Raw genomic sequence first — 17,753 nt, forward strand, 5'->3', positions numbered from 1 at the left:
TATTGGTTTCAACGAAGGGAGTGGTTACTTACATCATAGTACGCCGCCGGAAACTTAAACGAAGAAGAAGAAGAAGAGTCAGCTGCGTTTGAATATTTCACGCGTGCAGCTTTTGACTATTATGCTTAGTTATGCCAGCCAAGGTCGGTCATTATCAGTCGGTCAGTCACCAAGGAACGTTGACGAAAGGCGGGACAAATGGCCGGAGCCTTGTCATGCAGTCGGGATATAGCCATGGCCCATGATGATGTCGGCTAGTAGCTAGCTTAGCTAAAGGCTATCTAGCGTTAGCTAACCTGCAGCCAAGGATGAAGAGGATGGTCGTTTGGCAGATGAACTTCGTCAACTCCACGCGGTTGTCTCCATCCTCTTGGACGTTTGGTGAGTTTTTAACCTATTCTATTAACTCTATTCTATTCCCGCCGTGGACATCGCTCTCTCTCTCTCTCTCTCTCTGGAGCTAAACTGGCCGACTAGCTAATAGTACTACTAGTAGCTAACGGTGTGTGCCTGGTGTCAGCACCTGGCTGTATGTAGCCGCATAGCTTGCTTCTGCGTTAGCTAATGGTTAGCGATAGCCTGGTTGAGCTAACTGTTAGCCAGTTAGCTGTTTGGCTTCGACGTTAACTGCCGGCTGCGCTCGGCTGGGAACGTTCGTTTGATGCTATCAGTTAGCCTTGAGTTAGCTGTTAGCTTGTGCTACGACCATTGACATTAGCCGTGAGAATAGCAGGGGGTTCTGGCACTCTGACTACGACATCATCTTTGACAGAAGATGTAGTCGGGCCTGCACCATGACAAGGCTCTGGCAGCAGCTTATTTTTGTCCCGACAGCGAGAGGCCTTTCGTCAACATGGAGACCTGTGTTACGGCCTTTCGCCCTGCGTTCCTTGGTGCAGGTAAGATTAATGAAAATGTCATGACATTACCCCAGTGCCCCACTCTTCCTTCCTTCCCCTCCCGAATGTTTTATTAATAACAATGTTTTTTTCCAGGCAAAACATATGCTACTTCACAACATTTGGAGATACGACATGTGCTGTGTGTGAATGTCTTGGTCGTTTGTGTAGCTTGGGTAGCGTTGGGCCGTTGGCCAAAGCTGTGTGTGGCCTGGTGTCACAGTACCTGGCTAGCCTATTTAGCTGATGTCGGCCATTGGCTCCTTGCTGCTTTGGTTTCTCTGGTATAGACCCTCTTCTCTTTGGATTTAAGTGTTGATCTTTGTCCTTTTGGATCTCTCATACATGCTCTCTCTCTAACATACACACACATGCTCTCTCTCTCTCTCTCATACATGCTCTCTCTAACACACATGCTCTCTCTCTCTCTCTCTCTTTTTCTAACACACACAGTCTGCCTATGGCGGCCTTTCTCGATGGCTAGGCTGTGCTCGCTGAGTCTGTATTAGAGATGTTCCGATACCATTTTTTCCTTTCCGATTCCGATACCTAAGCTTTGGGTATCGGCCGATACCGATATTTATCCGATACCAGTGCATACACAAAATAAATAAATAAAAGATTATATAAATTATACTCTTTTTTTTTCAGATACTGTTATACTGTTTTTTAGTAATAACTATAAAGTAATGGTATTTATTCAACAACAGGTGATTGTATAGATTTGTATTAGTATCATTAATCAATGAGTATGGGGCTGCAGCACTGCAGATATACCTTACTCCAATGATCCACACGGACATTAAACTGTGTTACACTCGCTATACCCAGTGGCTCTGCAGATATACCCTACTCAGTCTGTAAGCTAGTGGCAGATAGAACGTTTGAATGTTGTGATTTTCGATGCAAAATAAATATTCAACATTCTCTTTTGAAACTCCGCCTCAGACTCTTATCCTTTGGCACTTGGAACTTGCTGTACTTTGCTTGCACGTCTGCAGCCATTATTGCTGGATTATGAATAGCACCAACTTTAGACACGGTAACGTTATCAAGCTAAGTTAGCTGACCTAGCTCGTCTTCCCGCATTGACATTTGATAACGTTAGTCAGCTAACGCTAGTCAGTAGCTACTTAACTTAAATACGATTCACCGTGGGTGCATTATTGTTGATAGACGGTCACGGACAGTGTCAGGTCCTGGAGAAAGGACAGGCGATCATCTGATTTGATGTAACGGGCGGATGTTGTTCCAACTAGCTAGCTTTTCAGCTAATGCTATCATAACACCAGCAAAACACATCCTGTCCGAGCTCTCCGTCACACCGCACTGTCGGGGACAATGGAATTTAAGAAAGTGTATCTGCTGTTAAAATGACACAGCATCACACTTTAAAACACGTTCATTTTATAATCCTCACTCTCCGCAGGACTCGGCAGGAGATAAATTACATCATGGGATCGGAGGCTACAATTCACATGTATCGGCCGATACCGATACCAGCATTTTAGGCAGTATCGGCGGCATTTCCGATACTGGTATCGGTATCGGAACAACTCTAGTCTGTATAGTCAAGGATCTTCAGTCACAGTGCTCAGGTATTCTGCCACTGTGTACTCTCTGTTTAGGGCCAAATAGCATTTCAATTTCTTTCCAATGTGTCTCTCTCTCTCTCTCTCTCTCTCTCTCTCTTGGATTTAAGTGTTGATCTTTGTCCTTTTGGATCTCTCATACATGCTCTCTCTCTAACACACACACACATGACAAACACACATGTTCTCTCTCTCTCTCTCTCTTTCTAACACACACAGTCTGCCTATGGCGGCCTTTCTCGATGGCTAGGCTGTGCTCGCTGAGTCTGTACATAGTCAAGGATCTTCAGTCACAGTGCTCAGGTATTCTGCCACTGTGTACTCTCTGTTTAGGGCCAAATAGCATTTCAATTTCTTTCCAATGTGTCTCTCTCTCTCTCTCTCTCTCTCTCTCTGTACACTGTATATTGACTGTAGAACGGGAGTTAAAATCGAAGCTCGGCCCCGAAGCTTCGATTGCCAAAAAAAGCTTCGAAGGTCAGCCCTAGTAGGCCTATGTAAAGACTGATGTGACTGTTGGTAATATGTTTATATTCAGCGGTAGCCATCTCTTATGTTGTATTCATCATATAATTTCATGTACTAATGTCAGACCTGCATTGAAAACAACCGTCGTATTACCGTAACCTCTTAAGCCCTAGCCCTATTTTCTGAAAATCTGCCTAAAAATACATACCGGTACCTAAGTAAATGGAAGATTGTTCCACTTCTACAATCTATTTGCATGTTCTTGGTATCTAGGAACGTCTATAGATCTTAGGGAATGTATTCCCAGTGTCAGAAATATTGTGTCTCAAGATTCAAGAGGTGTATTACTCTTACTAGGCTTGAGTAAATTGTAATAAACGAAAGGAGAATATACATTTTATTTTAAATTAAAAAATGTTCATTGGCGGTGAATAACACCATGCTAAAATTGACCAGACATGACATTTTATGAATTACCACCGAGCTCATTCAGCACTTTCTTGAGATGATGTGTACAAAAAAAATCGAAGCAAATTAATAAAGGGAAGATGATTAAACAGAATGTTTTGTAGATACAGTACTGAATTCTGCCATCCGGACACATGCAATTTGAAATATGATTATAGAATATCAGGCCTATAAATGACCTTATTATGGCCAAGTCGCACATCTATGGATTGGGCCAAATCTCCCCTTTCCAATGGCACAATTCAATCTGGATTTAGTATCACCAGGCGTGATTCACAAACCGTGAATGAAATCTACTGTAAGTAATTAATTTATCCGCCATTTTTCATCAGATTGCAACACCGTTTTTTGCTAGACGTTCACAGAAAGGTATAGAAACGTATTTTTATAATAATATTTTATATTAAAAATATAATTTCTGGCAACGTTCAGGTTTGTTCCCGCCGTGAGATATGATCCCGAAAATAAAGAAGAAAAAAAACCTGAAAAAGAAGGTAGATGATTGACAGGGGCTGGTGTGAGCTGGGAAGTGTAGTTTTCTTTTTATTCGAAAGAACATCGAAAGCCCTGGGTCTCTTCTCTCAAAAGACTACACTTAAGTTAGGTTGCGCCAAATCCTTGCGTCATTCCTCGTCTTTTTCCAACTCGATGCCCTGAGATTTCTATAACTCATATTTCACTAATAACACTTAAAACCATTGGTAAACAAACATAGTGCTGAAAATATACACTTTGACTGCTGTTTTGACAGGGTTAGGGTCTTTACTCTTGGCTACATTTGAAGGGGGAAAAAAGCAACATTAATTCATACATTCTGTACAGATGGATTTATGGCGTGATGTCATTGTCGGTCCGGTACCGGACCGCTCGGGCTTAAAGAGGTTAAGCTCTGGTTAGGCTTGTATAGTTTGGATAAAGCCTGCATTGTCATCATCTTTTCACATTAGCTGAACATCTTTTGGAAATCATTTCAAATTCACCATCACCAGTATTCATTGTTTGAGTCAAAAGCTTGATTGTGGAGGTGTAAACCATAAAGACTAAATGCAGCAGTGGTAGCTACATCACATTGCAGGTTGTGTAGCCTATTCAAATTGTGTTCCTTGAAATGTTTTTTTCTTTTTTTAAATAAATATATAGCTCTGTAGCCTAAGCAATCTGTTTCTGTATCGGCCACACATTTCTATATCCCTAATTAACACATCTCTCTTTGCAATGCATGCATACCTAATTAACTTAAAGGGGACATGTACTATAAATGTCATTTTTCAGTCTCTAGCATTGTATTATAGTAATAGGAGTTAGTATCAATGTGTTTTAGTGTATAAATACCATATTTGCGGATTGCTCTGATTCAGCTCAGATCATTTCCTTCTTCAGTAAATTAGGCCATCCTGATTTGAAGGCCTGAATGACGTTACTCATTCTAGCTAATGCCCGCCCACAATCTACATAGACTGACTGTACACAGCGAGTGAAAACCACTTCCTCATACTCTGCGTGCACTCTGGAGGGAGAGAGAGAGAGATAGAGAGCATTCAGGAGCACTTGGGGGGGGACCTGCTCCGCCACACGCACCTCCGAACGGGAGAGTGATAGAAAGAAAAAAAGGAAGAGAGGGAGGAAGGGAGGCCCCCCCCCACAAGCTGCCGCGAGAGGCAGAGAAAAAAGAATGGCCTGTCTTTTCTCTCTCTCTCTCTCTCTCTCTCTCTCTCTCTATCTCTCTATCTCTCTATCTCTCTCTCTGTCTACCAGTCGCAGACTGTGGACTGACTGTCACTCAAAGTGCTTATGGGCGGAGCCAGGCCATAACAGCCTGAAATCTTGAAGCTGAAAAATTATGGTTTTGAGTACTTGATTAGAAATATAAAACAATGCATTTTTTTTGAAAAAAAAACGTACAGATGTCTTCAATACACTCACAGGAATTGTGTAAAGTTGCCCAAATAGTGCTAGGAATAGCAGTACATGTCCCCTTTAAGAAACGCAACAACATTGTATACAGTATTCTAGTTTTACCTTTTTTTGCCATGGAAATGGTATTATCTTTTCCTTTGTATAGGTAATAAACATTTCTTAAAAGTCATTACATTTTAAGTTGAGACTTGTTCAGATACCCTGATATAGTTTGATTACTTTATTATAATTGATCAAATTCACAGTCATTTGGATTGACTTTACAATTTCAAATACATGGGTTAAAAAAAACATCAAAACAGACTTATATGGTTCTTCAGTGCAAGGGTTAATTTGCTCTGTGTGTTCTCTCTGCCAGGAGGTCCGTAGCAAGTTGGTATCGCCACCAAAGCCGCCCCGTGCACACGACTGGAAGCTGTTGGTGAAGAACTTTCGGGTCACGCTCAACCAGGAGGATAGTGCGGCAGGTAATGTAGGACAGTAGCCTCTTGTCACAGGGTTGAAATTGCAATGGTAGAACATTCAGTTCAGACCTTGGTGACGGTCTGAACTGAAAACGTATAAGAATGTCCCTTCACCTTGTCGCCCCCCCACCCTCACTCATCTGGTTGGCATGTGGGTGAAAACTGCTCTTGATGCTTCAGCCCCATCATGGTGGATTTAACATATGGCAGATGTTTAGCTGTTGCGCCATTGGTTCTGCTATGATGGATAAAACATACAACAAAACACATGAGTAAATGTGACCTATTTAACTTTGACATCACTGCTGCACCAGAGGATGGAAGCGGGCGATACATTCAAATGATTCAAGACTGTGATTCTGTAAACGGGTCAGCTGTCAAGACTCATGGAATATGATGGTGGGATACTTTACCATTGCATGCAGTGGAAGACAATGAAGTAGATATTTTAGTTTGGTGGCTTAAAGGCAGAGGCTGCCGTGTCTGTTTTTAAGTTGACCCAAGGCGTCTATATTACCAAGGTTTTAGTCACCGGTGTGGAAGTAAACAACAGCTGGTGCTGACATGGGACCGGTGGTCGTGGAACTTCTACATTATCATTGTTGCTGTCCAGAGTCCAGGGTTCGAAATTAACGGGGGCTTGGGACCAAATGCCCTCGAAAATCAGTTAAGGGGGGCAAAAAAAGCCCAAGACAGTTTACTAATTATATATATAATTATATGCTCTACAGTGCGAGCATTTCACTCATTTTCCCCTAAAAATATGTGCGAACCGGGGGAGCTCCAGTAGCTCACCGCGTACCTCGAACGCTATTTCGTCGTCAGGGACAACCGTGCGCGTCACGGATCTGGGGTAGCGAGTTCGACTCCCGGACTAGCCGTATTTTCTCAGTGTCTTTCCCCCGATCTATACCCCCATTCAACCTGTTTCTGTCGGTCATGCTTGACCAGAAAAAAGCGATAAACGCTAAAAGAACCAGCTGACTGGTCAAAGTTTAAAAAAATAAAAATATGTGCGAACCGGAAAAATCATTTACTCGCAGGGTGCGAGTGAAGATTACAAACTCTGTAGTGCTTTTTTCGCTCCGCTGCTAATCGTTCAAAAACTACAAGTCCCACATTGCACAAGCCTCATAAACGTTCCAATCACAGTAGAGTTTCCTGTGGTGACGCGGCTGGTTTCATGCGAGAGAAAGGACACGATAGATAACAGTACGCGCTGGAAAAGAAAGTCACGGCAAGTTATACATTCAGAATCAGACAACGCTAAAAATTCAGCCAGCCATGAAGCCCATTAATTTTTATTTTGAGCGAAAGAGAGACGAGGAGAAAGAGGAATCCGGCAAGGCAGCGGATAACGTTATATTGACGGCTGTTAACGCTAGCGAAGTTAGCACACGCACATAGTATTGCACAGATGTGAGTCCCGTTCCCGTTTGCACACGCACGTACACACTAGGGATGTGCATCTCCATCACTGAGGCCGATGCGATGCGCATCTCGATACGGTGCCATCGATACGATACATTAACGATACATTTGAAGCACCGGGCGATGCGATACGATTCGATACGATTTGATTTAACATAATGCGATTCGGGGCGATACGATGCGATTCAACACGATGCAAAATAATGATACAATTTTATGGTATGACAGAGGATTTGGTTGTATTCCTTATATGCAGCTTATATTATTATTAAAAATAAAATAATCTACTGTAAGACAATTTATATAAAAACTCTTGGGTGCCTAAGACTTTTGCACAGTACTGTTTTCTATCCACTTTAGCTTAAAAACACATGCACACAATTTATATACACACTACTGTGAGACAATAATAATATTTCAGATAATGAAATTAAATGTTTATCATCAACTATCCAGTTAGTATTTATATTGTAACGTTTGGCCATCATTGAAGAGAGAGAGAGAATCACAAACGGTGGTTTAAGAGAAATATTTAAAATGTGATTCATTCATTGCGCACTAGTTAGATGACCAATTGCGCATGTTATGACTTTGAACGCCTGCCATTTCCACTGCAAAGACGCCACATAAGTAACGATATGATGCGTCAGTCAATGAATATACAAATCAACGTCGACGTCATCAAGGCAAGCCTAGTGTGTCAATGCACTGAAACACCAGCTGGCCAGTTCCAGAACACATCCATCAGTCTCATAGTTTAAAAATACAAACTTTGGGCGGTCAGGTGGCGTAGCGGAGATTGTGCTCGTCACCAATGCAAGAGGCTGCGTTCTCGACTCCCGGAGAGTCAGCATTGCCTTGGCTCGGGCTGATCGCTATACTAACTCGTTTGGCTGAGTTAGGGAGAGGGGAGCCGTGGGTGGGTCCTGGGCGTTGTGGACAGCGACCCCTACAGTTCGGTCGGGGCGCCTGCTCAGCGAAGGTAGGATCTGGTGAGAGGTAGTGCGGCCTTCCACACGTTACACTCTCCCGGTGAGAATCTGCGAGGCCAGGCTGGCTGCCGGCTGGCTGCACATGCGTCGGAGGAAAGCATGTGACAGTCTCCGGCCTCTCGGACCAACAGTAGGGGAAAGTGCGCAACAACCAGGAAGGGGGTTGGGAATTGGCATAACGACTAACCGTGTGGGATGGGAGAAAAATCGGAAAAAGAAGGAGGGGAAAAAAATAATAAAAAAATAAAATAAAATACTAACTTTGAACTACCTATTTTAGTTCTCCTAGGCGTTCTTTACACTCTTTCATGCCCCTGGTGCTGGTACCGTGGAAGCATGTAAACAAAGTGGCACAAATTGTAGTGAGAGGTCTATGTATGCAGACTAGTGTGAAACGTGCATGTTAGGGTGCATCAAAATACACATTTCCAGCGTATTGATTTGTCTGGGTGCTAAAAGTGTTACCATCCATATAAAAACAATACATTGCAAAATATTTTTGCAATACGAGGTGATTTAGAGGTGGAACGGCACATCAGTTTTTATGGCAAAAGGGGGTAACCGTAACAGGGGGTAATAGGTAGGTACTGTGTCCCTTCACTCTGTCCTCCCCCAACATGACCTGCTGTTAGAGTGTGTGTGTGTGTGTTACGCACAAGGTTGCAACATTGTTACATTTCAAGCACGGAGACCTGTCTGCTCCCATATTTCCACACATTTTACCCTCTGTTTTGAAAACATTTCCTCGCACCTGCAATTTTTGGGGGGTGGGCTTTGTGAGGTGTAGTCTGACGTCACTTTAGTTTCCCGCGCGGTCCACCCGTATAGGGATTTATCATTGGGAAAATGTATTATCGGCTATTGTAATAATTCTGCCTCATGGACATTGGCAAGCTTGGCAAGCCCTTCTATCACTAACATTATTGTTTAAGCATTTTTGGTTGAAATACAATTATACGTAATGTTGAGCTATAAATTGTGGATGAATACACACAGAAAGGTACAACATGCCAATGTTCATGGTTTATTTGTTTTAAACGAGATGATTTAGAAATGTGTCCATTGGAAATACATTGCAATTTCAAGCGAGGTGGACCGGCCGGAATGAGATTTGCAAGCCAAGTCCAATATTTTTCAAGGGGATTCTCTATCTTCAAGGTTTTCGTAAATATTGGATTCACTAGACCAAGCCAGGCCTGGCTCATGTCCTAACAAGGTTTAAAACGCTGGATCCTTGCTGCATGTTGTAACAGAGTATTTAGCTTGCGGCTATGCATGTCTTGTCTTCCAGCCCATCCATTATTTACCATCATAGATGTTCGATTGGCTGACTTCCTGTTACCCGTTGTGGAATAATAACAAAAGCAATATTTAACTTCACTGCAGCCTGATTGATTTGGTCAGCTTGATTTGCTCAAGATTATTAATTTAATTTTAGAATTGGTTATAGGATCATGTGTCGTCAACAGGTTGTGTTCTGTATATAGACTATAGTAGTTAGCGCTGTGTTTTGCTTTGTGTTTTGCAGGCAGTATGAATCCCCTGTGTGTTAGTAGTTAACACTGTTGTTGTGTTCTGCAGGCAGTATGAATCCCCTGTGTGTTAGTAGTACTGTGTTCTGCAGGCAGTATGAATCCCCTGTGTGTTAACACCGTGTTTTTCTGTTCTGCAGGCAGTATAAATCATCTGTGTTAGTAGTTAACACTGTGTTGTTGTGTTCTGCAGGCAGTATGAATCCCCTGTGTGTTAGTAGTTAACACTGTTCTGCAGGCAGTATGAATCCCCTGTGTTAGTAGTTAACACTGTTTTTATGTTCTGCAGGCAGTATGAACCCCCTGTGTGTTAGTAGTTAACACTGTTTGTATGTTCTGCAGGCAGTATAAATCCCCTGTGTGTTAGTAGTTAACACTGTGTTCTGCAGGCAGTATGAATCCCCTGTGTTAGTAGTTGACACTGTGTTCTGCAGGCAGTATAAATCCCCTGTGTGTTAGTAGTTAACACTGTTTTTGTGTTCTGCAGGCAGTATGAATCCCCTGTGTGTTAGTAGTTAACACTGTTCTGCAGGCAGTATGAATCCCATGTGTTTGTAGTTAACACTGTGTTCTGCAGGCAGTATAAATCCCCTGTGTGTTAGTAGTTAACACTGTTTTTGTGTTCTGCAGGCAGTATGAATCCCCTGTGTGTTAGTAGTTAACACTGTTCTGCAGGCAGTATGAATCCCATGTGTTTGTAGTTAACACTGTGTTCTGCAGGCAGTATAAATCCCCTGTGTGTTAGTAGTTAACACTGTTTTTGTGTTCTGCAGGCAGTATGAATCCCCTGTGTGTTAGTAGTTAACACTGTTCTGCAGGCAGTATGAATCCCATGTGTTTGTAGTTAACACTGTGTTCTGCAGGCAGTATAAATCCCCTGTGTGTTAGTAGTTAACACTGTTTTTGTGTTCTGCAGGCAGTATGAATCCCCTGTGTGTTAGTAGTTAACAGTGTGTTTTTGTGTTCTGCAGGCAGTATGAATCCTCTGTGTGTTAGTGATTTGATTTGATGTTTTTTATTTTCGTGTCTTACATACAGGTGTATGCCCAGCCCATATGGGCTTACAAGACACATAACAATAAGTATATAATAGTATACTTTACCAATTACTTAACAAATGACATATAGACCAAGATGGCCACAAGAATAATAAAATACAAGAAAATACAATAAAACGTAATATAACACAAGCTGTACGCAATGTAAATAAACAAAGAAACAAGAGGAATTCAAATACAATTATATAGGATACAGTGTGTTTTGTCTCAAGTGCCATGCCTTCTCCAAAAATCCTGCAAAACCGAAGATGTCCTCCACAAAAAAACAACTTAACATACAACTCTCAGACTGCCAAAACAAATCCGGATTTACAATTTGAATTTTCTCAAATAAAGCCCTTCTCAAAGCGGTGTACAAAGGGCAATAAAAAACAAAATGATATTCATCCTCCACCACTCCCAGATCACACAGAACACACAACCGCTCCTCCTCAGGTTTACCCTGGAATCTACCCACTTCCACAGCCAATGGCAGGGTGCCAGACCTCAACTGGGCACACAGAGACCTCCGTCTTCTCTTTAAGTTTAACATTACATAAGGTTCAGTAAAAGTTAACTGTTTTTGTGTTCTGCAGGCAGTATGAACCCCCTGTGTGTTAGTAGTTAACACTGTGTTCTGCAGGCAGTATGAACCCCCTGTGTGTTAGTAGTTAACAGTGTGTTCTGCAGGCAGTACTGTATGAACCCCCTGTGTGTTAGTAGTTAACAGTGTTTTTGTGTTCTGCAGGCAGTATGAATCCTGTGTGTGTGCTGCAGCTGGATGACCCTCCGCAGAGGTTCTCCACATCAGTCCTGAGGAACACAACCACGCCTGCATGGGATCAGCCATTCATCTTGTAAGCTAAGCTGTAGCTGTCAACCACAGCTTTCTTCAGAACTAGTTCAACAGGAAAGGCCATTATACTATCACATTCAGCTACCAACGTATTTCTCATTGTTATTGTATTACCACGAAGTCCGGGAAGTAGTCCATATGTTTTTAATTGCTTAATGTTTCCACCTGTACCATCACTTAACCCGATCCTGTCTTTCTCAATTGTTCCTCTCTTTCTCTCTCACTCTCACCAGTGAGCTGAATGGACGATCAAAACAGCTCAACATCCAGTTGCTGGATGACGGGAAACCCCAAGACAGTAAGAGTCTATTGACTGAGTATAGAGTCGTGTAACACGATAACTACCGGTTGCCAGCCTGTATATTATCTTCAGAGCCGGGAGTAACATGGGTGTGGTCAGCCCAGGTCCGTCCCATATTGTGGATGTTCCCAGCCAGAGTCTCTTAGATGGGATTGTTCTTGGTCACACTTGGCCTCACACCGAACCTGAGACAACCTCTGGATAAACATGTTGTTGTGCTGCTTGTAGAATGACCCATCCCACTTCCCTTCTTGTTATTGTTTGCTAGCGACCTGCTTGTGAGATCTGTTGATGCCTCTCTCTCCACCATTTCATTTAGCAGTGTTAGTGTCAATTACCAAGTGCCTCGCTGTGCCTGTTGTTGGCTTCTAGATCTCGTCTTCCTCTTGAGGAGTTCTCCAATTTTGTGATCTCTCCATTTCTTCTTTAGGTAGCAGCTGGCTTTTAGTTGCTGGTAGTTCCTTGCTTCTGTGCTGTGGCTTCCGTTCACAACAAGTTTGGCATTTTTATTTCAGCTTTTAGTTTTATTTATGTTTTCCACCATCGCATTACCCACATGTGGTCTTATGACACAGGTCTATTACTGAGCTTTCACACTAAGCAGTGCAGAGTAGACGCTGGTTTCACAGTAAATATGCAGGGGTCAACTTAACGTGGGTCGACCCTTTCATCCTGATGGTCATCCTGGGTCTGAACCGGGTCATTGCTTTGGTCTGAACAGGGTATTGGTGTTCTATTACGAAAGAAGAGGCCTTGTCCTACTATTCTTGGACACAAGCCATAACTACAGTATGATGATGAATCATCAAGTCTGATCTGGATGTGTGTATTTCTCTTTTTTTAGATTCCTTACTAGGTCAGGTGTCGGTGCCTCTTGATCTCGTGAAGAAGCAACCCAAAGGACCGCAAACATTTGCACTTATGACCAAAGACCTAGTGACTGGGTCACTTACTACTGAGGTAGGACCAGTTTATATGCTTATCTGATATTTTACATCAAATGCTGAATCAGAATCAGAAAGGTCTTTATTTGCCAATTAGTTTTCACATACAAGGAATTTGCTTTGGACCTTATCTCTGCGACATTAGCGGACAGACATTAACAGACAGATAATACAATAAAGAGGTGGAGTAAAATAAAATGAAATATGAGCCAAGTTAAGCACAATAGAATAATATAATTATGAAATTAAATATAGGCCAGGGCTGTACAACTGTAAATAAGAGGTTGAATAAAATGATATGGCATATAAACTAAATTACTATCGAAAACTATTGAGAAACTATTGAGTTACAATTAAACACTTAAACAGTTCATGTTTTATACATAAAATAACTGAAATTCAGAACGTCATTGATTATTTCCTTTTTTTGTGTGATTGTTGTCACTGTCCACCTAATTTTCCTCTCCTAGTTTACCTACCTGGAACCCAGTGAGGTGAGGTCCTGGCAGCACCCCAACCCAGCCCCTACTAAGAAGGTGGAAATGGACCGTACGGTCATGCCTTGTGGCACGGTAGTCACCACCATCACCGCTGTGAAGAGTAAGCCAGGCCGACCCCTCCCTCTTGGACTTGTCACTGGTAGGCACAGCATCAGCAATTCAAGCAGGGGAGAGGCTTAATCTGAGAAGTAATTTGCTTTTCCCCTAATTGGTATAAAACGGAGCAGATGTATGCATATGGTTGTATGCCTGTACACATGGAGGTTTCTGTGGATTTCAACCCTGCGTACGTCACTACAATAATACAAGGCTTTAGATTTACAGTAGTGCAGGGGTTCTCACACTTTTTTATACCACAACCCCATTTTATTCAGGATTCTTTTTGGCGCCCCCTCACTTGATCTATCGCGTAATTTCAACGGGGAATTAAGGAATATCAAAATAAAAGCACACGTTGAACTTGATCATGCATATTTATTAGAACATTTAATTACAGCACTGTTATCAATACACATTTATAAAACGAGGCATATTATGTTGCCAGAACAGAAAAAAGTTTAAAAATGTGTACTTGCCAATGCGCGACCCCACTGTCACCTACCCACGACCCCACTTTGGGTCGTGACCCGTAGTTTGAGAACCGCTGCAGTAGTGTATTTGGATAGAGGAAATGGGCCAAGAATTTCAGTTAATTCTTCAAAAAATATATATATTATTATCAGCCATAACTTCATTCCAGGCATTAATAATGTCCCCTTTTTGTCCTTTCTTTTAGAACCTTGCATAAAAGCTTCACCAATCAAGTCCAAACTGTCGGAATGTCGCATGTCGGAGCTGCCGTCCTCACTGGGGGGCTCCGTCAGCAAGGCCCTGTCTTCCTCCGACACCGAGCTGCTGATGCTCAACGGCACCGACCCTGTGGCCGAGGCTGCCATCCGACAGCTCCACCAGTCCGCCAAGCTGAAGACCAAGTCCCCGGTCAAGAAGAGCACCATCATCATCTCCGGCATAACCAAGGTAGAGACCCATGCAGTCAAACAGGGTTTAGCTTTTATTATGCAGTACAGTATATAGACCACCGCAACACTTCATGGGGGAGAGAGAGTGGGTGTAGAAAATGAATGAATGTGTGATGAGAGCCTCGACATTAAGTGGTTGTAGCTACGGCTGTGGGCGTGCTGGAGACATGATCCAATAGATTTGTATACGCCTGAGTCTCCTGAACCACGGAGAGACCAATCCAAAGTCGATCTGCACTTTCTCGGCTGAGCTATAGTCACTTTTACGCACCTACTCCCGAACTCCGCATGCGCAGATTGCCCATGGAGTCTCTCTGGATTGTCCAGAGATCTAGGTTTATCAATCTGCGCATGCGTAGTTCGGCAGTAGGTGCGGGAAAGTGACTATAGCTTGGCCGAGAATGTGCTGATCGACTTGGGATTGGTCTCTCCGTGTTCAGGAGACTCGGGTGTTATAAAATTGGATCGTGTCTCCAGCACCCCCACAGCCGTAGCTCATCATCATCAGGTGGCTTCTTCGTTCCGAAGGTTGCCTATCACTCTCCAACCTATTCTGTCTCCTCTTCTTCTCTCCAACTCCGTGACTCCGCCTCTCACTCCGCTCCAATCACAGACGTCATCTACCCAGCCTCTTCTTGGTCTTCCACTTCCTCTCTTTCCATTCACCTTCCTATTCTAACATTAGCCTTATGCCTCCAGTATAAGTTGGCAATTATTCTACAACCACTTAATGTCAAGGCTCTCATCCACATTCATTCATTTTCTCTCCCCGCTCTCTCCTCCATGAGGTCAATGTAACGCGGAAGTGCAGTGGTCTATACCTTGGTGATGAATTAATGATTGCATTTATAAAGAGCTTTTCTAAGGCACTCAAAACGCTTTACAAAAGTAGGGTGGAAATGGCCTCCTCCGCCACCAATGGGATACAGTACGTGGGCTCACTGGCTGCCATACACCAGCACCAGGCAGACAACTCACTACACAGTGGCTGAAAGTAGGGATGCACCAATAGGGAGGTGTAGTCTGACGTCACTTTAGTTTCCTGCACAGTCCACCCGTACAGGGATTTATCATTGGGAAAATGTATTATCAGCTATTGTAATAATTCTGCCTCATGAACATTGGCAAGCTTTCCATTTTTGCACTCAATGAGTTCCCTTCTATCACTAACATAAATTATTGTTTAAGCATTTTTGGTTGAAATAAAATTATACGTAATTATTTTACGATTAATTGCGAATATTTTCATGTTGAGCTATAGATTGTGGATGAATACACACAGAAAGGTACACCATGCCAATGTTCATGCTTTATTTGTTTTAAAATTAGACTATTTAGAAATGTGTCCATTGGAATTTCAAGCGAGGTGGACCGGCCGGAAACAACAGTGACGTGACCTACACCTCCTTATACTGGTCTGATGATACCAGGCAAAAACATTTCCCCAATTCTAAAATCAAATGCCAAGAACCACGTGTAACCTGCCAGAAATCAAAGCAAAGTGACTTGATTTACTGCAGTGTGACACATTGAAGCATGTTAGATGGATTTATATCTTATCATTTATCAAGTGCTGTATAAAGTGTATGATGATGATGATGATGATGATGAGGGTTTTGGCTTTATTATTTTCCAGACACCCGTGTCTCAGGATGACGAGATGGCTATGATGGCAGACTACGCTGCGGCGATGGACGCTTCCATGTCGGAGAGGGGTTCTACTCAGGACGTCACCGTGTCGGAGACGGGTTCTACTCAAGACGTCACCATGGCGATAGCATCGGGAACGAGTAGCCCTTCGGATGTTACTGACGCCCAGGAGGGCCCTAGTGGACTAGGTCGTCCCCCAGTAGACTGGGAGAGCCACACCGAAGACTTGGACAATACCTCCCTGTCCCTCTGTGTATCTGAGGCCAGCTGCAAAAAGAGAACAGGTGAGAGGTCACAGGAATAATCTCCTAGCCACACTTAAGGTAGTGGAAGTGGATTTGTTATCTTGTTAACACTTTCAGCGCCAGGGGTCGCTGTTTACCTTACCGTTGAAATGCCATCGCCTTTTAACATGGGGATACGTGGCTGTGTTTGCAGGCCTAAAGCTATATTATATATTATAGCTATGGATCTAATAATATAGTCGATTGTCATTGAGTTTCTTCCGGTCAAGATGCAAAAAACAGATAATAACTGCATGTTTATGAATGAAAATATCGAATAAAAGAAATTACGATGAAAACCTGCGTATACTCGCGTTTTCGGGGGTCCTGGCGCTCAACCTTCGGCGAGTTAACCCGACTTTAGTCCGGTCCGGCGCCCAATGTGTTAATGTCCTATCAAGGTTTGGGATTGTTCCATGGTAATACCAATCAAATGCGGGTTAGGTTTACAATGTGAGTAAACTATCTGACCATTCACTATGAATTGAAAATGGGGGACCCTGATGTAAACAAGATGAAAGTCTTTCTCTCGTCTGCATCCCCTTAACAATTGTGTGTATTGAGCAGTACTGTATTGTACCAATTCTGCAATCTGTTAATACAGTTTTCAATCAATCAATCAATCAAACCACAGCCTAATGCCACGTTTATACTCCTGTGCCTGCATTTGTCTAATCTATCTATCTATCTCTATCTCTATCTATCTTATCTATCTATCTATTTAAAGTGCACCAGTCATACAGACAATCACTTTGTTTTTAGGGAACAAGGACGCTGCTAGCTTGTCAATTTTATGTTTTAAATCTTTTTATTTTTCATGAGGTTTCACATTCAATCGACAGATCTACAGAATGTTCAGTGTCGCTCTCATGAACAATTTTTAACAATTTTCCTTGTGCTCCCCACTCAATCCATTCTCCCATCTCTCACTCACACTCACACACACTGGGACATACACGCGCACACACGCGCATACAGGCATACACACATACACACATACACTTGCCCACATACACACAAATAAACAATTTGACAACAAAAAAAAGAAAATAATAATAATAAAAATAAAGTAAAATAAAGGGACAGTAGGTAAATCATACGTAAATAAGGAATAAGGAATAAAAGTGCAAATGTCGGTATTGTAAACAGTGACATTTTATAGCACCCAGTTGCTCACACCCGCTTATCGATGGCTACTCCGACAGAGAAGGGTCCGGGCCGCGTGTAGCTGTTCCGCAACAGTAAGTGACTTCCGGGGTAGGCCTGATTGGCCCCGACAGGCACGTGACGCGCAACTTTCTCTGCCACGCGGCACGCTCCGCGGAGCCCTTACGGAATTACGTAACCGTCCAAATACGTCATGACTCTCATTCGGCGCTATAGCTCACCTGGCAGAGCA

At 42.8% G+C, this 17,753-nt stretch overlaps 1 protein-coding gene across 2 annotated transcripts in view; it reads left to right on the forward strand.

The window, feature by feature from the left end:
• c2cd2 (C2 calcium dependent domain containing 2) overlaps positions 1–17,753 on the forward strand; it is a 73,234-nt gene that overhangs the window by 36,556 nt on the left and 18,925 nt on the right. Inside the window, exons 6-12 of one of the 2 annotated variants that reach the window (XM_084320776.1) lie at positions 5,703–5,811; positions 11,549–11,657; positions 11,890–11,954; positions 12,802–12,917; positions 13,372–13,540; positions 14,177–14,418; positions 16,057–16,354. In XM_084320776.1, the coding sequence (XP_084176902.1) occupies positions 5,703–5,811; positions 11,549–11,657; positions 11,890–11,954; positions 12,802–12,917; positions 13,372–13,540; positions 14,177–14,418; positions 16,057–16,354 (1,108 nt within the window). The remainder of the gene's footprint in view (positions 1–5,702; positions 5,812–11,548; positions 11,658–11,889; positions 11,955–12,801; positions 12,918–13,371; positions 13,541–14,176; positions 14,419–16,056; positions 16,355–17,753) is intronic. The other variant, XM_084320777.1, reaches the window with a different exon arrangement.

The sequence above is a fragment of the Notolepis coatsorum genome (genome assembly GCF_963971535.1).
Source record: "Notolepis coatsorum genome assembly, chromosome: 8".
In the NCBI taxonomy this organism is placed as follows: domain Eukaryota; kingdom Metazoa; phylum Chordata; class Actinopteri; order Aulopiformes; family Paralepididae; genus Notolepis; species Notolepis coatsorum.